This window comes from Polyodon spathula, chromosome 14 (genome assembly GCF_017654505.1).
Source record: "Polyodon spathula isolate WHYD16114869_AA chromosome 14, ASM1765450v1, whole genome shotgun sequence".
In the NCBI taxonomy this organism is placed as follows: Eukaryota; Metazoa; Chordata; class Actinopteri; order Acipenseriformes; family Polyodontidae; genus Polyodon; species Polyodon spathula.
In genome coordinates, this window is record NC_054547.1 from 33,412,880 (window position 1) to 33,433,840 (window position 20,961).

The 20,961-nt window shown below is 38.2% G+C and overlaps 3 protein-coding genes across 5 annotated transcripts in view; 1 reads left to right on the forward strand and 2 right to left on the reverse strand.

Annotated features, from left to right (window-relative positions):
• Positions 1 to 2,351: 2,351 nt before the first annotated feature.
• Positions 2,352 to 5,195, reverse strand: commd2 (COMM domain containing 2). The gene is made up of 5 exons (XM_041269741.1): positions 5,003 to 5,195; positions 4,301 to 4,378; positions 4,092 to 4,174; positions 3,666 to 3,839; positions 2,352 to 2,920 (listed from the first exon to the last, which is right to left on the reverse strand). Exons 1-5 carry the CDS (start codon positions 5,067 to 5,069, stop codon positions 2,723 to 2,725), a joined length of 600 nt encoding a protein of 199 aa, XP_041125675.1. The 5' UTR covers positions 5,070 to 5,195; the 3' UTR covers positions 2,352 to 2,722.
• Positions 5,196 to 6,834: 1,639 nt separating this feature from the next.
• Positions 6,835 to 12,625, reverse strand: LOC121327372 (protein ANKUB1-like). Its single transcript, XM_041271353.1, has 6 exons — positions 12,531 to 12,625; positions 11,549 to 11,692; positions 10,237 to 10,453; positions 9,909 to 10,023; positions 8,360 to 9,292; positions 6,835 to 7,718 (listed from the first exon to the last, which is right to left on the reverse strand). Exons 1-6 carry the CDS (start codon positions 12,618 to 12,620, stop codon positions 7,637 to 7,639), a joined length of 1,581 nt encoding a protein of 526 aa, XP_041127287.1. The 5' UTR covers positions 12,621 to 12,625; the 3' UTR covers positions 6,835 to 7,636.
• Positions 12,626 to 12,818: 193 nt separating this feature from the next.
• Positions 12,819 to 20,961, forward strand: part of LOC121327373 (E3 ubiquitin-protein ligase RNF13-like) — a 35,613-nt gene continuing 27,470 nt past the window's right edge. The window contains exons 1-2 of one of the 3 annotated variants that reach the window (XM_041271355.1): positions 12,819 to 12,901; positions 20,050 to 20,190. In XM_041271355.1, the coding sequence (XP_041127289.1) occupies positions 20,077 to 20,190 (114 nt within the window). In that variant the 5' untranslated portion in view covers positions 12,819 to 12,901; positions 20,050 to 20,076. Of the gene's footprint in view, positions 12,902 to 15,946; positions 16,073 to 19,302; positions 19,324 to 20,049; positions 20,191 to 20,961 lie in introns of those variants that run through there. The other 2 variants (XM_041271354.1, XM_041271356.1) reach the window with 2 other exon arrangements.

Sequence of the window (20,961 nt, forward strand, 5' to 3'; positions counted from 1 at the left end):
AGCTGCCCAGAGCTGCGTTGTCCTCCGACGCTGTAGCTCTGAGGTGGCTGCATGGCGAGTCTGCAGTGTGTAAAGAAGCGGGCGGCTAACGGCACACGCTTTGGAGGACAGCGTGTGTTTATCTTCGCCCCTCCTGAGTCAGCACAGGGGTGGTAGCGGTGAGCTGAGCTAAAAAATCATTGGACATTCTAGATTGGGAGAAAAATAATAATAATAATAAAAAAAAATTGATGACGACTAAATTAAAAAAAATTAATAAAAATCATATGTGATTCATAGTAATAATCATAATAAAAAGAATGTTTATAGAGGCTTCTGCACAGCATGCAGTGTAACACAATATAAATATAAATGATTTGAACAACCAATCTGAGTCCATTCTAATATTCTCACATTGTGTCTGTCTATTAGGCTACCATTGCCCAGGAGTACAGGACTGTTGCTTTCCTATTAATTGAAGATCACTTGGTAAGGAAATAGCATGTGTAGCAATATGCAGAGCATGCATCAGTTATAGGACACCATTTATATCCAGAACCGGGAGTGGTCGCCAGTTTTTATCTAATCTTACAATTGTTTAATTGTAAAGTCAGTCTATACAGGGGGCAGGTCTGCTTGTAGCTATCCCACTCTCAAGGAAAATGACTTGGCTTTTAAAATCTATTTTCATCTCTCTGGTTAGTTTAATGCCACTGTCACTACTGGATTCACAGATGTCTAGAATGCATTTCCATACAGTATGTTTAATCTCTTTTCAACATATTTCTGTTTCAGGTAACACACACTTCCAGATGATAGTCTTCTTGCTTAACAGCATTAAGGTAAAGAGCATACCAATGACCTTTAGGGAAGGATTTGCTCTTTCCGAGTTGCTCAGTATGACATGCCCTTGTTTTCAATGGGGACATGCAGTTGTTTTTGTTGTTAAAAAGTTAATACATAAAATATCAGTTTTTGAGGCAGCATGTTTTTCTTCACTTGTTGTTAGGCATCAGGGCATGCTTCACATTAAGGAACTCTATGTTTGACCAACACGGTTACAAATTTGCTTAGGTAGAAATACACGGTGCCAATATATTAATGATTGTCAGATTTTTTTCCATAGTAACTGTGAAAATATAAACCTTATCTGGTTGAATTATAATTTTTTATTTGTCTACCAGGTAAAACATTGTGACTTTTGATGGCAACTGTGTTAAAACTCCCATTCAACTATTCATTAATGAAGCCGTGACTTCAATCACTCAATCAAGCAGGTAAAAAAAAAGTGGGACATTATTATTTGTTTAAGTATGTTATTATGTTGTGGTTTAATACACTGATAATCAGTTCCTGTTGCTGCTTGGCACCATGTAGGCTGCCTTACAGAATTCCAAGTCTTGGCTCCCTTTGAATGGTAGGGAAGCATGCACTTAAGCATTTGTGTTTTATATATATATATATATATATATATATATATATATATATATATATATATATATATATATATATTAGCTCAAAGAGCCAGCTGCCCAACGTTTCGATATGTTGTGCATATCTTTCTCAAGGGAGCCTGTGTTTGAATCAAAACATTGGAAGTATTTATAGGTGTTTGACGGCATGACAACTACTTGTTATTGTTTATATTCAAATCCATGATTTATTCCTACATGATGTAATGGTGTTCTATATGTGACATCATTTTTACTTATATCTTTAAATCTATATTAATTCTAATTAACATTATTTTATATAAACACATATATATATATATATATATATATATATATATATATATATATATATATATATATATATATATATATAGAAAGAAACGGTATATGAACCTCCAATTAGGGAAGACCTAAGCCCCCTTGTGTTCATGCAGTGTAATGTTCTGTGATGACATCGTTATGAAGGACACCATACAGTACGTAAGTGTTTCGATGCAGTCACATATATCCGGCTTCGTGTTATAATGAAATGTCGAGTAGCCCCAGTGTGTAAAGGCTCATCGAAACATACTGTAGTGTTGCGACATGTTCTAGATGCGGTGGCCTTTTGTTTCCAAGTTAACCCGAACAATTCAGCCATATAATCAACCTACAATCTTGACAAACAGTGCAGGTCATACTGCATTACAAATCTGCAGTGTCAGACAGTATTATCATTCACATGGGTCCATTACTTCTCAGCTTATAGTGTATGAATTTAGCTCTTTAAGTACACTAGAGCAATTATTATGGTTGTCTGAAAGTTTGGTAACAATGTGATATTATTAAAATTCTTCTGGAATACAAGGCATTTAAATTCAGAACTAAAGTGGGCATTTAACCAATAATACATTTGAAGGAAAATGAAATGGAATTTTAATTTGATTTTATTTATTTTATTAAACTTTGCTAGCTTGCTTGTTTAACACTGATGGTTCCACATACACGTTGTGCTTCACGTAACATATCAATCAACTATTTACATAACAATAAGGCATTGCAGTTCAGTATTTAAACACCTGATCTACTTAACTTCAATACAACCGCTGCTTGTGTGCGGAATGGAAATACTACAACCCAGGCACTGAGCGCACAGAAAGTACAGCTGGCATAGTTATCAACGTCTGACTTTAATTTACCCGGGATAAAACCCCAAAGATGCTACTCTGGTTTTGTGCTGAATTCCTGTAAACTACAGTATACAGCATGTATAGTACTTCAAGCGTGAAGTGCATCCTTATTCCTTGACCCTATTTGATATTGCGCACGATCCTCCGGCAGTGAGTGGTTTTTATCTCCCCCAGAGCCTGTTCTAGCTGCTGGATCAGGTGCAAGAGGGTTGCAGGGTCAGTCTGTAACACTTTGGCGCTCTCCTTTCCATTTTGCTCAAGGTGCAGTTTGAAAGTCACGGTTGGTTTGATCTGCTGCCTCAGTGCTCTGCTTGCCAGCTAAACACACAAAGAAGAATAAGAAACAAAATCACTACCATATAAAAACAAACAAACAAAAACAACTCCTAGATATCTAATTACTCCCCAATTTCCCAGATGTTCTTGATCATGCATTTTTATTTATTTTTACAGCTTGCATTGTTACCTAGTTTAATAATGCACAAGTAAATCGACAAACTCCCCATGATTTCATAGCGTGTTACTGCTGTCAAACTGATTTTAGCATTTAGTTAGCCAATTCAAACTGTATCAACTGACACTTTCACACTTTTATACAAAACTAACTGCAATACAATGGCCATTACTCACTGCCACATAATTGGGGAAATAGCCTTTACGCTGGGAATCAGCAGAATTGTGAAACGGTTTGCCAAATACCTGCCATTAAATTGACTGTGATCTTTGGTAATTCCCTCTGTGTTGGATATTACTGCTTAAATGGAAACACCTGCTTGTAAGAATCAGGTGAGGAGCTGCTGCTGCAATAGGAACTGCTCGCTAAATGAATGGCTGGCCTCTGTCACTGCAGTTAAAGCTTGAGACAGGCCTGATGTGAAAACCAAGATCATTCTCAGAAAGAATTTAAGACTTCCTTTGCACAGCAGTTTGAGCCATTCCAGCTTAATTAAGACAGACCTTTTGCACAGGTAACGTACAATCGAGACTCACAGGAAAACCAGTCTCAAGCTAATAGGCAACTGACTTGTGTATTACTCCCCACGAAGAGTGAGGGTCACTGTACCTGCACATCCAGCCTCCACTCCAGATTATGATAGTGAGGCAGGTTTGGTGCCAGTTCACTGAGGATATTCCGCATCTCCTTCTGGTTGTCCAAGTAAAGCTGAAGCAGGAGTTTATTCAGCTCTTCTGGAAATCCCAAAACCAGCACAGAGTCCTGGAAATCCACTTCGGAAATCTAACAAGGAAAGCTGCCAGGTCACTTGAGGATTAATTTTACCCCAGGTGCAACTTGCAACTCAGTTCATGGAACTTTCAAAATTCAATTTGGAAATAACCTCTAAAGACTAATGGCTGAGCAACATTTCAGACAACTTTTCCATTTCAGGAAAGTTACTTGAACTTCGCACATATGCAAAAATGCAGGTTTTTTACAACTAGTTGAAATTATTGCCAGAAAAACTGGCCTTGTGAAATAAGTCATACTTACCATCAGCTTCGAGCTCTCAGTGAGGAGGTACATTAAACCCTCCACTCCATGCTGCACAGTTTCAACGGCAACGTTTAACTTTCCTTTAGAAAAAAATAAGAAAAGAACCACTTTGTTCACATTAATCCTAGGGGGGAGGAAGGTTAACAGTGAACGCAGTTTTATCCCTGTCGTTAGATATAATCAAAACGCGAACAAATACTACTTACTTGCTGCTCCTTCGTATATTTTAGAATTGGATCCTTTCTTTAAAAACTCCAATGCGATTCTTCCAAATTCCCCTACAACTGTCGAGAGTACAGTAAAAAATCAACAAAACAATTATTTGTATTTAAAACAAATGAATATGGGCTACTGTGTTACAAAGTACAAGATCTGCACTAGATGGAGAACCTCAAAAAAATCATGACATTACCATCGATAAATACATTGTGACATATTTTTAATTTCAGTGACGAATTTTATTGTTTTATACCCCCCCCGGAAACCTCAGACCTAAGATTCTGACAGTTAAACACTTCAATAGTGAGATTCAACTAATATATATATATATATATATATATATATATATATATATTGCCGTCATATCCCAGTTCCGTGTGAAACAAGAAACTTAATGTGTGGAAGCGAATGCATTTATTGTATTTAAAAACAACGAATATTGCTACTGTAGTTACCAAAGTACAAGATCTGCACTAGATTGAGAACCTCAAAAAAACTCATTACATACCATCGATAAATACATTTTTTAAATATTTTTTATTTCAGTGACGAATTGTATTGTTACTACGGAAAACCTCAGACCAGATCTGAAAGAATTTAATTGTAAATGCCCAACGTGTCCTGATATTAAACCGCGACCTTGTTCAGGACTGCTTGAAATCGTTCTTACTAGCTGGATGTTGACATACCTGCAGAGTCAACCTCCAGAAGGAATGCCAAATGTTCTTTGTGCTCATCGGTTAGAACTAAGAGCATTTTCTTTTCCTTACTAGGTGTAGTTTCATAAAAACATTAAAATATATCTTTCACTAAATGTTTATTTACTTTCTCATCCGCTTCCTGTAATCACCCGATTGCCGTCACTTTCTGTCGATCCCAGCTCCGTGTGAAACAAGAAACTAGCAACTCAGTTCCGATCAGTTACAGTAAGGAAAGGGCGCCGACTTGTGGACAAACACCGGAAGAGCAATGCAAAACATCTGTAGACCTGGTGAGACGTGTGGAAAAAGAAATAGGTGAGTAGCTAGTGTGTACTAAAAGTATAATGCAGCTTCTGTCGAGATTCACATCAAAAGGTGCCAGTGACAAGTACTACTTCTTTAGGTAGATTGGCTTTGGCATAAACACCAGCCCTTTAAGCAGTGCTCATAGACCATGGAAATGAATTCCACTTAACACACAGAACTGCATATTAATCAGATGTAGATGCCATCATATCATATCAAAGGAGTGTGCTAGGGTTATCACAGAGATATTAAACCAAGCTACCGTTCAAGACAGCCATCTCCGTACACTGGGAGGGTATCTTATGTTGAAATCCAGAACTTTAACCTGTAATGTACAATCTGTATTGATAAGGATTTTATTGCTCTTTGTAAATATTTTTTATTTTGATGGATTATACATAGAACAGTAGATACTGGGCAAACTCTGAATGTAGACTTCAGGGGAAAAAAGTGTTTGGATTCGGGAAAACAAAACAGTTCAGTCCTCTGTCCTTCCATTCCCCTGACATTCTGTATATTGTCCTTGCACTACCCAGCACTCATTAGATACCTTACTGGTGAGTAGTTGTTGTTTTCAACTTTGATGAAGCCATAGCCAAAACTTTTTGTCTTCTTGAATCAGAACATAATACTTTATAGGTACACTGCCTGTGTATTTTTATATCATTTACAAAAAACAAACAAACTACAAAGCAGTTGGTTTGAAAGGGGTTTTGCAGTGGTTAGTTTCATGGTTAAAGCTCACAATTCTTTCACAATCATTTCTGGGATTCCCTCACATCCGCCTTTGGTTTCCAAGACAACCCGATATTTGTTTACAAGGCAAGACTTAGAAGTTCACTAGCAATATTTCTTTTGCACTCTTCGTTAAACAACTGTACCTTAGACTTGATCTTGAATTTGCAGGGGTAAAGAGAGAAGTACATCTAAAGAAAACAAAAATAATGTGTGCGTGTGGGTGTGTGTGTGTGTTTTTCATGGATAAAACTAAATTCATCTTCATACTCATTTCAACCACTTGGCACCTCCCACCGCTATGACACTAGTGCTGTTAGTGGTATCTCTTTTTATTGGTCTTAGCGCTTCTATTTATTTATTTATTTATATTTTATTTTTACATATACTTTCCTAATAATAGGGAATATTCACAGTTAATTCTCACATGACTGGGTCAAATATGTTACATAATGTATAAAAACACTACAAATAAAACAACTACTGTCATAACACTGCTAAAGACACAAGTAGAAATGTTTGTCTGCCCAATTGGTAACTTGCAAGTGTTTACAATGCACCACTCACCTGACTAGCTTTAATAGTGGGGGGTGGGGGGTGGGGGTGCTGCTTTAGAGAATCACTTACAAGAAGCAATGAAAAGAAAGCAATGCATGGTGCTGGGAAGAGAAACATTCAAGAATGGGAATTCTGAATAGGAGGCTGGTTAACTGCAATGTTGGGTTACCAGGAAATTCTAGAGAGAAAGTACAAAAAAACAAAAAACCTTGCGCAACACATTTCAAACCAGATCCTTTTCTTTATTAAGCTTAGCCTTTGTGGTTCTTACAGTGATAAATGTAAAAAGTGTTTGCAACAGACTCGGAATTGAGCTTCTGTCATCTGTTACTATCCCTTGGCACTGCTTTATTTAAAGCCAAAAGGTCACACTGTACAACGTTACAAAAGCAAAACCAGCCCACAGCCATGTAAGAAAGTGAAGTGCCAAACCTATCAAGTGCTATCTGGTTATGTGCCAGCTTTCTATCAGCACGCCCTGCATCTTTTAAAGCGTCAGCCTCTTGTTGCACAGAGTACTGTGCATTGCCACAGACAGCCTCTCAAAAGTGTAAACACTATCTACATTTTGCTTCCGGACCTTTAGCAGTGCTAAAAGATATATACTGTTGTTCCAAGTAATACTTTATTTGGAGCATTCATATTTGGTTTTCGCAGTGACATCATTAGGTACCTGAAGTAGAAAAAAGGGTTGTAAACAAACCAGACTGTCATGAAGGCCTGCTCTCGTTTTTATAAAGTTTGATAATCGATGCTAAACTATCAAAGAATGTAGTAAATATAAATAATCGGTAACCTAAAAAAGTGTAGTACTGAGGTTTTAAAATCCATTTAACCCATTGCCCCCCTTCCTCTCTGTATTCAGCAAAGATATCCCTTTTATTAATGCCAAACAACATTTTGGATGTAAGTGTTGCTCTGCGGTGTCACACAGTGTGTTAGAAGCGAAAAGAAAATGGCATAGTAGATTGTAATCTAGGAACCACATAAATCACAAGTGATGACACGTCGGGGTCCAGTTCATTATAAAGGTTTCAGTACGGCCCTCCTTGCTAAACTTCTCGCCATTCCAAGTTGCTGGAGCCAAGGCTTCTCTTTAAAGGCACTGAAAAGGAGGACATATTTCTGTTACTCAAAAAAAAAAAGTCAATTATTTTACTTCTATTTACTTACTTCAAAGATATCAGTGCCTGTCTCAGATTAAACAAATTGAAATTTATTCTGCAAAATTAATGAATATGGTAATTACACATTTTACTAATGCAGCGCTGTCAAAGAGGTCAAGAAAGCCCCTTTAATGTTCTCAGTAAATACTAGATTGATTTAAACAGGTTTATTAATTTATTTTCTTCTAAATTGATCTAGGTCTCATATGTGCTGTCTAATATATGTATTCATAAAGTAAACCTCTTGCTTTTTAATGCTTGTGCCTGAAATTAATTTAGCCTGTGCTCCCTGTGTTACCTTGAAATGGGTAAATCCCTGTTTTTTTGTGTTCAATTTATCTTAATTCTTTCTGGTGTGGTATCTTACTGGAGTGGCTGCTTTATAAGACATTTGTAAGGAAATAAATATGCCCAGCATGCAGCATGGCTGACTGTGCAGTATGATAGGTCTGGAGTAGTTAGCTGTTAAATGGGTAAAGGCTATGGTATTGGTCTGTATTTCAGATTGCAACTGCAGCAGGGAAATCAAAGACAGCTACTGGTCTACCTTTACAAATTCAGATACAAAAAGAACTAGTACCTGGCAAGAGCCAAACAGTAAATAGCGTTTTCTCTGGGCGTTCGTCCGTTGTGCTCGGAAAAAGATTCCAGGGAGGACGTCAGGATGAAGGAAGCATTTGGAGATGCGTAGATGAACTGAGGCCGGGGGTTGGTGTCCCGTGAGATGGGAGGAAGAGGAACTCTGTTCTTCCACATGTTTCTGTTTCTGTTCCTGTTTTCAACTGACAGGATTTCCATTGTTTTCCTACTTTTAACCTTCCTGTTCCTGAGTTTCTCTGGAGCTCTGCCAGCTGCCTGCACCTGAGGCGGCTGGATATTCTGGGATGCTTTGCTGCAAAGGGGAAACAGGTTGTTTCCCTTCTGGCCTTGGGTCTGAGGCAGCGCTGGCAGAGCACAGCTTCTCTCTGCTCCACCTGCTTTGTTAGCTTTCCTTTTCGGTTTTGAGGTCATTTCCAATGGCGTGAAGCCGTCTACCAGAACGATATCCCCTACCCTCGTGTTGAAAGTGGCGGTCTTGCTCAGGAGCTTTCTGGCTGCGATTTGTTTCCGTGCCTTGCAAAGCCAGCATTTTATTTTCAAGTAGGCTCCGATCGGAAGAGAAAGCCCAGGGTACGAGACGACAGACCACATTTTTGTGACAAAGTACAAGACGCAGTGTTTGTGCTTGTGCTTGATACAGATCTGGAGCGGGTTAAGCCCTTGCGGATCGGGGACCTTCAGGCACAGGAGGTTATTGTTTATGAAAAATTTCAGTATGAGGAGTTGCCCCGCCTCAGCTGCCACGTGGACTGGGCACTTCCTGATGTCCGGGTGGTCAGTGTCCCGACACCACGCCCGATAAGGGTGAACCCCCACCGGCTCGTCAGCTCGACCCCCTTTCTTCAGCAGCCACCCGGCCAGCTCCAGGTGCCCAAAGAAAGCTGCAAGATGAAGAGCCACTCTCTGCTGGAACCTGCAGCACAAAATGTTTTTATTTTTTTATTTATTTATTTATTTATTTATTTGTATTAGCAATGAAGAGAACTGAGCTGTCCTTTTAAAATGCTTATGGAAATCTTTGGGCCTGAAATTAAAATCTCCAAAACAACAAAACGGGCAGAATGAAGGCCTGTATGCCTTGTTCTGGATTGTCATGACTCGTATCTGATGTAACGTTCATCCAAAATGAATGAAATGTATTTTCTGTAAATATTGTTTTTATATTGTAGTTATGTAGTAGTGTATATAATTTGAAAGTTTTACCCCACAGCAAAAACAAACCAGACATCTTATGACAATACATATTCTTTTCATAAGAAGTAAGACCTAAAACACGTGGAATGTATATGGGATTAGGGTTAAAAAAAGTTAAACTTTGTTAAACCTTCTGCAAACCCTGGCATTTGCTTGTATAGGGTCTTATTGCAGCTATGACCATGAAGACAAAGGCATGGGTTTGTTTTGGTGGGCTAGATTAAGTCTAATCCATCATATTTATCAAGAATTAGAGGTGGTTATGTAAAGGTTTGTGTCTAGTGACTGAAATTTAATGAACAGTAAATTGAAGTATGTATTGATAAAAGACAAACTTGGATATAGGTTCTTCCTCAGAGAGCTTGCGCCGGATAGTGCATATGTGCCCCAGAAAACACCCTCTCAAAAACTCGCTCCAGCCGTCCCATACATCCAGACGCAGGGTTGTCCCTGTACAGAGGAAACAAAAACACGACCATATTGTGTCTTCAGGGTTATTCACAGATTGCTTGTATCGATGCAGTTCTTTACAACATCCAGTTCCTATCCCTGACTAAACAGAAGCCTACATGATAAAATCCAAAGCACATTGTCATCTCAAGAGACTGATCTGTCACCTAGTAGGATTAAGAGACGGCAGCAACGTGTTGAAGATGTCCATACCTGCATCCATCTTGTAATCGTCCAGCTTGTTGCAGCTGTAAAGCTCCACGCCCCACTGTGTGCTGAGACGGAACATGCTGACAGGGAGCCCACACTTGAGAGAAACCAGACTCTTCAAGCTGGACACAGTCGTTGTCAACAGGAATATGCTCCCCATGATGGGGATAGTCTCTCTCGTAACAGCATTGTACACATGGAGGACTGGCTTATCTTCTTCCTGTAATAGAAGCAGACATTTACTTCATGTTTCACCTGCAATGTGGTAGAGATGCAACCCACTCACCTAGAGTAAAGCTTCAGTTAACAATGACTCTTTACTTACATGCATAACACAGGACAGACTGGTACATTTTGCAAAGCCCCGTTCTAGTTAATTAATTAATACCAAGTCTAGCACAGTACAGTGTGATTTCTCTGTAAAGACAAACAAACTAACAATAATAATAATCATTTTAAGGAATACATTTTGGATAACTTGACTCATTTCTTACTATGCATAGTTTCATATAATGTATGCTTGTTCATTCAATAGGAAGTATGCAATTAATTTGTTTCATCGTTCATCAGTGCCACTTTGATAGAAATGTCATGGTTTTTCAGATAAATGTTCTAGGATTGTACAATAAGCAGCACAGGGGTTTAAACAGAGATGAAGTCACACTACTATTCACAAGAACACATTCCAGCTTCACCCCTGAACAACCATTTGCATTCTCACATTCGCACTGTCAACAGCCATATGAGCTGAATATTAAACACCCTACAGGAAGGGATACTAGTTTTAACACTGTCCGGGAGCCGAGAGTAGGAAGCTTTGTGCCACATAAATTGTTAAACCTCCCCCCAACACCAATACATTCTTAAAAACGAATTGCATTTTTGGCAACACATTTCTATGACGCTAGCGGTCATTAAACACCATAAACGGAGTTGTCTATTCTACTATCTTTAGGCTTGCATTATGACCATATATTATAACTGGACAGATAGCAGATTGCGTTCTTCATTTTACAGAATAAGAATACCATTTGCTACACCATTATAAACCTATTGCTTTACCAATGGTAATTTTGAACAAATGCACAGTGGTCCTGATATGGTACTATGGTAACACAAAGGATCAAAAGCATACAACAGTGTAGATCATAATGATATGACTGGTGCGGTGTGTGGACCAATAACCAATACATTGGCTAATACAACTGTAGCCCCTTAGCACAGAACCCTGCATTGCCATGAAAGATTGTGTTCTATGTATGTGCTTGCTACTGGGTTGTTCAATCTGACCCTTAGCTCTTCTGTACCGGTATACCTTTAAGATGCATTTAATGGTGCAGCTGGGCATTATCCCCATATCAGCCAGGACCCAGTCATCCTCCAGTGTGGCTCCTGCATAGCTCAGCTCTAGAAACCTGTGGCCCTGTTTGTTGTCAGACAGCTGCACATGGAAGTAATCCTTCAAAAGAGCACAAGGCATTAGGAGGAGACAAGTGCCTGATAATAACATGCATATACATGCAGTACAGTTTTCACATTAATGATCCCCTTTCAGGGATTCATATTACCAGCAGGGGATGACAGCTCATCCATTGTAATTAAGCTTCATTGTTTAGCACAAGTTATTGTGAGCACGGTGTATTTCAATGCATTTGTCTGACAGACTGTTGATCAAACTTTCATTTTTACATGTGCATATAGAGACCACAGATCATAGAGATCTACTTTTTCATTTTGCAGATGCTTTTTTTAATAATGGAAAACCAAGATGTAAGATTATAGCAGAAAACAAATTGTTAAGTTAATTAAATAGATCCTTTAAAAAAGAACTGTCGTTATGTGTTAAATCCACATGTAACAGTACCATTTTTTGCAACAGCTGCATAAATGATTTGAGGACTAAGAACAAAATGTAAAGTTTGATTAAAGAATTTGGTTGCGTCCTTAAGAAGGGCTGAAAGAGTACTGGTAGAAAAAATAGAAATCGTTTATAAAAATGCACTCAGTTTCAGTAATTCTATTGACCATCTCCACAAGAATGAAAGAAAAGTAAGGAGAGAAATGCTTTGCTTTACCAGACATTACAACAGTGATGGAAATAATAAAGCGGAAACCATCATCTAAATAAAACAAAAACAAAAAACAAGCCTTGTGTTATTATTTTCAGACAGTGAAAATACACCAGACACACTTATTGTGAAGTATTTATAAAAAGAAGTCACAGCAAGCCCAGGAAGACAACTTGAAGCATGAAAAGAAGTGCCCTAATAAAACAGCAGTGGCTGATGTTTTATTACCTTGATCATCAGTTTTACTGCACTCACTGTCTGATCCTGCGAAATGTCAATCGGCTCGCACAAGCCTTCATAAGCTATGAAAATCCTCATGACTGAAGAAAAAAAGGCCACTTCTTTGCCTCGCTTGCGTGGAGTAATATCGAATTAGGATGTAATATCAGCAAGCATTCCCCACTGCATGATTGGATGAGAGGTAAGCAGGTGGTAGATTCAGCCAGCGGACAGAAAGGGGTGGTTGGGTGGGAGAGTCTGCAGTCTGCAAAGATGAGATGCTTTAATGATGCACAAGGAATTCACTGAGCAGAGACTGACAGCAACCCCGAAGTAGACAGCTATTAAGCTGTGCTGGTTTGCCTGCATCGGCTGACAGGGTAAGCTAACATCCCCACCCTTTCTTAATGACATGAATAAGCAGTTTAAGCAGGCATGTGCAAACTTGCTTGTGCGGTATACAGAGTAAACATGAAATATAAATGTCAACAAGATGTTCTGAATTCTCTCATCATAGTATGTTTGTACACTGTGAAAGCCTGGTTGCTACTAGCTGTAGCCTTCTGGAAATTAAATTCACACCTGCCTAATTCTAATGCAGTATAAGGCACGAACCCCATATTAAATCTGACTTAATATATCGCTGTTGCTTATGCCGCACTGTGAGTGCCGGAGCATAATGCTAAGCTAAATCAGACGGTAGTTAACTGGTCAACCTGTAGGGCAGTGGTAGTCCTTTCCAATCCAGGACGTTGTTCCAACCCGGTCCCTTCAATTAAATAATTGAAGCTGTGAATTGACAGGGTGCTTTAGAGATTACTCTATCGCCTGCTCCACGTTGCCTTGGCAACACACCTCGTACCTGCATTGGAAGGGCAGTTTTCATGCCCTGCTGATACTTGGCCTCTATATTTTATTGCCTGCTGTTTTGGGGCTATGAACTTCCAAATCCTATTTCATTAGTGACATTGAACTGTATTGAAGCCCAGACCTATAGAGATGAATGAACCTTGATGCAGGACTGTTTTTCTTATTTATTCTCCAGTGGTATGTTGTAGAAAGGGTTAACAAGCACACAGCTGGGTTCTGATGTTGGGAGGGGCTTAAATGGTTGAACTAAAGCTTGGCTCTGAGTGGCGGTTGGTTTCTATAGCAATACAGAAAGCAAACCTAGCAATGACTGGAAATCTGTGTTTGTGCTGCGAGGGTCACCAGGATGTATAGAACAAGAGTGTGAATGAATACTGGGAAGCAGATGACATGTATGAGGTGTGTTTTAAATGTACAACTAGACAGGGGGCACTTATTCTTTGAGGGCAAACAATGAGGCCACATCTTTTTTAAAAAAAGCTGATAGATCTATTTAAACTTCACTAAAGGAGGGAACTAAAACAGAAGTTCAACTACAGTACTTGAATGACAGAGTGGTACCACTAGCTTCATTCCTGAACAATCCAAGATAACCAACCAATGCATTAAACACAAGTAATGTACCTCAGCATGATGCAATAAGTGGCAACTTTCTGACAACATCTCCAGCCATCTCATTGCATCCAAAAATACAGTACATTTGTGAAAAACTTTTTGCCATAATAAAACAGCTTTGTGTTACACAGCCTATGTGTTTTCATAAATTACTACTTAGTTCTGACATACCACTGTTACAACAACTAAAATGATAATGTTAAAGAAATGCTAACCAATGCTTAAAAATAAATAATTTGTATTCTGTATCAATTTAAAAGGGGGACTAGACAAGTTATATATCTAAACAGAGATAACAAAGTGTACTAGCTCAGTGAAAAACACGAATTTACAGCTATTCCCTGTAGAGCAGGAATTCAATTTAAACAGACAACATTACAAAAAGACTATTTGCGATAATTTCTGCCCTTGGCGAGTCTTAGAAAGGTCTGTTTTTGAGTCAGTGGGGGTGATGTAAGGATACGTGCAAAGTGATCTGAGGGTACAAAACCCCCACAATACTGCCGTAAAGTCTGATTTTACCAGTCGCTAAAATGTGGCATGTGTAAAGAATGGTGTTCAGCACCCGTTTTCTAATTTGTACTTTACAATCATTAATCCGTTAAAATTATATTGAAATGCATTCTAATGAAGAAAGAGCATGGAAAGGGGCAGGATCTGTATACACTGCAGAAACGAGTAACTAAGAGCTGTATAAAGCACACACCTCTCGACACATTTAGTGGCTTCAGGATGGTTGCTGTGGTACACTTCCTGATGAGGCGACACTTGGCTCTTGTTGAAGAGAGGCAGGACCACTAATGTAACAACCACTAATGTAACAACTAAATGGATGGCCATAGAGACAGGCAACTGTAGGTGGTCTTTTTCATTTATAAACCTTCAACGTGCGTTTCATGAAAACAGAAGTGTCTGACGAAAAAAAAAAAAAAAGACAATGTATATGTTGAAAAAAACTTTATTGACAACAATTTTATTGGATCAATCAATGGTCTCCATGATGTTTGATTGAAAATACATAACAAATATTTAATAACAACCCCCAAAAATGATAACGACATCATGATATACATAATTCATGTACTCAATAACTATTCTATATAATGGACAGAAAAACATATCTGATCATGTACGCATTGCAGGTTGTTTGTGTGACCTTAGTTAAAAGCTTGACCAACTGAATGATTTGGTGCACTTGGAATTAACAAAAATAAAATAAAAATTTTAAGATCAAAGGTTAGCATCAGACCATTACTCATACTTGTTTCCACATACCTCTTAGTTGGGCTATAATGTGGTAGATACCATATGACTCTATGTACACTAGGACAGAGAGACAGTTCAGGTTTTTCAATTTACACCCCAATGCATTCTGGTAAGTGTAGTCCTGTTGAGAAAGGTACCTGAGACAGGTACGAATACCAGAATGCATAACGATGTGAAATGAAAACTTGTGGTAAAGTTGCATTTGAGAAGCCCTGTTATGTATGTTTTTTTTTTAAAATTTAGAGATTTTCTGAGGTTCACTCGTTGCTGTCTGGTTGTAACAAAGTATTTAACAACAACACACCGTAAAGACTGGAATTAGATTTGGATAAGAAGGTTATTTAGTACTGTTAGACAGCAATACCTAGAAATCACATGGCTCTACTGGTCTTAAGACAATGCATTTATAGCTGTGTTCCCATAATCAGTACCAGTGCATTTGGGGATTTGCATTTGCATTCCGGTGCAATCTTTCTCGTGCACTAAAACGCCCTTGTTAATTTTGGAGGCTGCCTCCGATTGCTTGGTTTACATAACCACCTCTTCCCCCTTCTCTTACACGCGCTTCAACTGCTGGTTTGTTTGGCAGCGCTGTCCACCAATCCGCATTCCAGTTTCTGCGGAACCTCAGGCGGTGGATAGAGGGCGGGTGTGTGATCGCTGTTGATATTCTGCTATTCTCTTCACAGCAGGGAGAATATAGAGACCCCGGTCACATGCAATTCCGGGACGTGTAAATAGACAGTACGTAACTGGAAGGTTTTTTTTTTTTAAGAAACAAAAATATCGCTGTGACAAAGGTAAGGAGAAACGCAGTGGCACTGTCTTAACATTGTGGGGTGTTTTTTGAATAGCGCAATACTTGTTCTGTTCAACTTAGTTACCGTTGAAAACAGGCACCAATTTGGCCTTGCAGAAAAGTGCAGAATTTTTTCAAATATTATTTTATTTAGTCGACGGATGCATTTACATGCCACTCTGTTTTCTTTTTTTATGCGCAGTATATTGACAATGTATACAGAATCGAGTCGGTACCGAACCGATAGCACTACTGGAGCCTTACTACCGTTAAGGAAACATACATATATTCATAGTAATGTATAAGGACTCCCAAAAGTAACATTGAGTCACTACCGACAATATATACTCCGGGGATACATTTTATTTTGTATTTATTTACAGTACTTTGTTTCTCGCATGTGGGCAAAATACACCAAGATATTGCAGTGCCACGCAACCAGCATTGATGCTACTACCCCCAAGCAGGCGTTTATCATCATAAGCCATAATAACTTCTGTTTAAACCTGCAGAAATGATAGTAAAAAAAAAAAAAAAAAACAACAAAAAAAAAAAAAAACATTATAACAGATATTTTCAGAGACACGTATTTTGACCTATAGACAAAATGACATTTTTTTTTACTATTTAATTATTATTAATATTATTATTATTATTTTGGAGGGGGCTGGGGGTGCAAAACAATGTTTTGCATGGCTTATCAGAAGCAAAGCAGTCTGACTGACACTGTCTCTCACGCTCAGTCTGAGTGTCTGCAAGGCTTACTGACATTTGACTGAGAGTCAACCTGTTGCCAAGTCGTAAAACTTCATCTAGGAAATGTTAAGTCTCTGTGTAATAAAGCCCTGGCTCTCAGTCCCTGACTATCTGTCAGACAGATTCAAAGGATCAAAACTGTTTTGGAATACCCAAGGCTTTTAAAACCAAGCTCTTTAGTATAACAGCATTCTCACAAGTCTCTTTTTATTATTTTGTTAAATTTTTCCAGAATTTGGGTGGGTTGTGGCAGCATATTCGGCTCTAATTTTGCAGCTGATTGGTGCTTACTGACAATTTTTCTTGTAACCCAATGAATTTGCAGCAGGTAAGAGGCTCCACCTGCACTCTCTCACTTTCTGTTCTGCACATACAGTAGAACAGCCTGTGGGGAGATCAGGTGGGTGGTGCTGCTCTGCATATAAATCGAACTGGACACTAGGGGGCGCTAAAAGGTGATGAGGAGAACTATTCCCCAGCCAATTCTCCTCCCTCACCTACAGAAAAGCAAAGGCCAATGCAGTGCCCTATGTGGACCTCTGGACCTGTTCAACATCAACAGAATTCAGAGCAGTCTCGCATGACTCGCTGGAGACCTCCAGAAATTGTTCCTCATGCAGTGCTTTACAGGTTCATCACCCAAATTGCTGTTCAATTTCGGACTGTATGTGTAATTAGTCAGGTCTTAATTGATGCATTTCAGCAGGTGACTACATTATATTTACTGTATAAAGGATGACAATTTATTTACTATGTTTTCAGCATGGCTGTTTTTATAGATGTTTGTCTTGATTATTACAATCCTCATATATATATATATATATATATATATATATATATATATATATATATATATATATATATATATATACACACACACACATACACACACTACCAGTCAAAAGTTTTAGAACAACTCCATTGTTCCAGTTTTTATTGAAATTTACGCAGTTTAATGCCTCAGTGTACTCTGAAATTAAAGCATAGAACAAATAAACAATTTGAGATAAAGAAATCATGGAATCGTTTTGTTTAACAAAATTTAAATTACATTTTTTACTCAAAGTAGCTACCTTTTGCAGATATAACAGCCGAACACACTCGTGGCATTCTTTCTACAATGGAAATCAAATATTGTTCGGAATGTTCTCCCCAACACTGTTGCAGAAGTTCCCACAAATGTGTTGCAGTTGTAGGTTGCTTTGCTTTCACCCTTCTGTCCAGTTCATCCCAAACCAGTTCAATGGGGTTTAAGTCTGGAGACTGTGCTGGCCATTCCATGATTTGAAGCCTGCTGTCTTGTTCTTTTCTTCTAAGGTAGTTCTGACATAGCCTGTGGGTATGTTTTGGGTCATCATCTTGCTGTAGGATGAACCCCTGACCAACTAGGCTTATACCAGAGGGTATTGCATGGCGTTGCAAAATGCTGTGGTAGCCGTTTTGGTTCAGGGTGCCACTCACTCTGTGCAATTCGCCGACTCTAAATTCAGCAAAAGAGCCCCAGACCATCACGCTTCCTCCTCCATTTTTGACAGTTGATGTCACACACCGAGGAACCATCCTTTCACCTACTCGACGGCGTACAAAAACCCTGCGTTATGAACCAAAGATTTCAAATTTTGATTCATCGGTCCATAAGACCTTCTTCAAGTCTTCAGTAGTCCACTGGCGGTGCTTCATGGCCCAGGCAAGCCTCTTTTTCTTATTTTGCCATCTTAGCAATGGCTTTTTACTGCCACTCGACCTGTCAAACCTGCAGGTCGAGGTCTTCTCTTCACAGTTGAAACTGAGGCTTGCTTACTTCGACCAGTGTTAAGCTGTGCTTGAAGCTGTTGTCCTGTCCCTCCTATCACGCAAGCTGTTGACTCTCAGAAACTTGTCTTCTGATTCTGTTGTGGCTTTGGGTCTGCCAGACCTCTTCCTGTCAGTTTCCTCCAGTTTCCAAGTGCCTTTTGATTGTGTAGGAAACTACTCACTGACACCTTGGCTTTCTTTGCAATTTCTCTAAAGGAAAGACCTACACTTTTAAGGGTTATAATGGTCTGTCTGTCTTCCTTTGTTAATAGCCTTTTTCTCGCCATTATGATAGCAATATACTACTTCCTGCAGTACAATACTGTCCAAATAATGCTTAAGAGGGTGTAGTAACACAGTCTGTTCCAACACTGCTTTTATACAGACAGAGGGTTTGTAAGTAATCAACAAAAGTTGGGACACCTGTAGGAATTGTTAGCATCAACTTTCAAGGCTTAATTTACTTCCATTGCTGCAGAACAGCTGTAAGTTGTTAACCCATTACTTGTTCCCTGAAAAAGGCCTTTTTGTATAACTCTGAAATGTACATTATTTTTCAGTTTTTGGTAACCTAAACTTGTTTTTTAACCTATGGCAGTTTACCGCTTACCTTTGTACCATTTCAGGTTATTCACTGGACTTGAACTGCAAACTGGAAAAACGGGAGTGTTCTAAAACTTTGGACTGGTAGTGTGTGCGTGTGTATGTATATATATATATATATATGTGTGTGTGTGTGTGTAATATATATATTGTGTGTGTGTGTATATATATATATATATATATATATATATATGTATATATATATATATGACATATATACATATATATATATATATATATATATATACACTATATATATGTATATATATATATATATATATATATATATATATATATATATATATATATATATATATATATATATATATATATATATATATATATATATATATAATGTGTTGTATGTACACCCACACATATATGTGTACCATATATTATAATATATATTATAATATATATATATTTACTATTATATAATTTGTGTGTGTAATTTTTTTATTTATTTATTTTTCTAACTTAGCTGTTCTTGTGACAAGAGAGTAAGTCTAAATAAGATACATCGCAAAATATCACACAAATAAGTTGGTTATGTGTTTGTTCTGGCACAGTTCACATGGTATTGTTTACAGAGTCTGTTAATGGTTTGTGACACGCCCCTGGTTTCTTTCTATCATAGATTCAGCAATGAGCTTTGAAGTTTGATAAAACTGGACCTGCAATTTACAAGCCATTCCATCTTAGCAGATTTTTTTTTCTCAAACCCTGGATCAGTAATTCTGTGAACGCATGTAGCGCATGTTAAATCCTTGGTTTGCCTGCTCGCAGTTTGCAGAGTGGGTGATTAGTTTCACTTTTTCTTTCCAGTGGCAGGTGCTCCATGAAGAATGAAAGATGCTGCTGTCCCTGGGAATGCTGATTTTGTCTGCCACACAGATCTACACCATCTTTACAGTGCAGCTGTTTGCCTTCTTGAACCTTCTGTCTGTGGATGCAGACATTGCAGTCGTGAGTTTCATGCTTGACATGCACAGTATCACTTCGCATCTGTGCCCCTCAATGGCACATTCACACCTGGGTTCGTTGGGGAGTTTATTTCTAACGGAGCGCAGGTCAGTGTAGTGTAAAGGAATGTATATATTAATGCTCCAGACAGTCTCTGTCCCTTTCAGAGTTTGTTGAAATCGCACAGAGCGTTCACATTGAGTTTGATTTCTTTCAGTGCCAGTTCAGAGGAAAGTGGAAACGAACCAGCAACTGTTCACTGAATTCTTTTACACTGAAGAGTGACTTGAATTTAAAAAGGATGTTTCAATTGGAAACAAAGCTTCTGTGGCCAGGGTTGGCTGATTTAAATCAAGTCTCTTTTAAATCACTTACTTAAATCATAATTGAAATCAGTGATTTAAAAATCATTGTTTTAAATATTTTGTTTATTTACTACCTATTTTATAGTTTCTCAAGGAAACTACATGAAAAGTGTGTTTTAAAAGCCTTTTATTAACACAAACATCTTAACTCTTACTGTCAATAAACTAAAACTCTTAGGGCTGTATTCTGATCACAGCACTAATGCGAGTGCAATATTTTTTATATTAAAAACAAGAAACTGATTTAAATCAAATCTGTTTTTGTTTTTGTTTTGTTTTTTTAAATCAAAAAATGGCCAACCCTCTGTGTGGCTCATAACACTTTTATACTAACAAACATTTACTAAAGGGTTAACCAAAAATCTCCCTAGAATGTGATTATTACATTCCCCTCATGTTTGAAATAACA

Coding starts and splice junctions, on each gene's coding strand:
- commd2 (XM_041269741.1), bottom strand. CDS start 5,069: ATGCTCTTAGTTCTAACCGATGAGCACAAAGAACATTTGGCATTCCTT. Junction 4,379..5,002: donor TCTGGAGGTTGACTCTGCAG/GTATGTCAACAT, acceptor TACTCTCGACAG/TTGTAGGGGAATTTGGAAGA. Junction 3,840..4,091: donor CTGAGAGCTCGAAGCTGATG/GTAAGTATGACT, acceptor TTTCCTTGTTAG/ATTTCCGAAGTGGATTTCCA.
- LOC121327372 (XM_041271353.1), bottom strand. CDS start 12,620: ATGAGGATTTTCATAGCTTATGAAGGCTTGTGCGAGCCGATTGACATT. Junction 10,454..11,548: donor CCATTAAATGCATCTTAAAG/GTATACCGGTAC, acceptor CTTCTATTACAG/GAAGAAGATAAGCCAGTCCT. Junction 9,293..9,908: donor GAGGAAGAACCTATATCCAA/GTTTGTCTTTTA, acceptor TTTGTGCTGCAG/GTTCCAGCAGAGAGTGGCTC.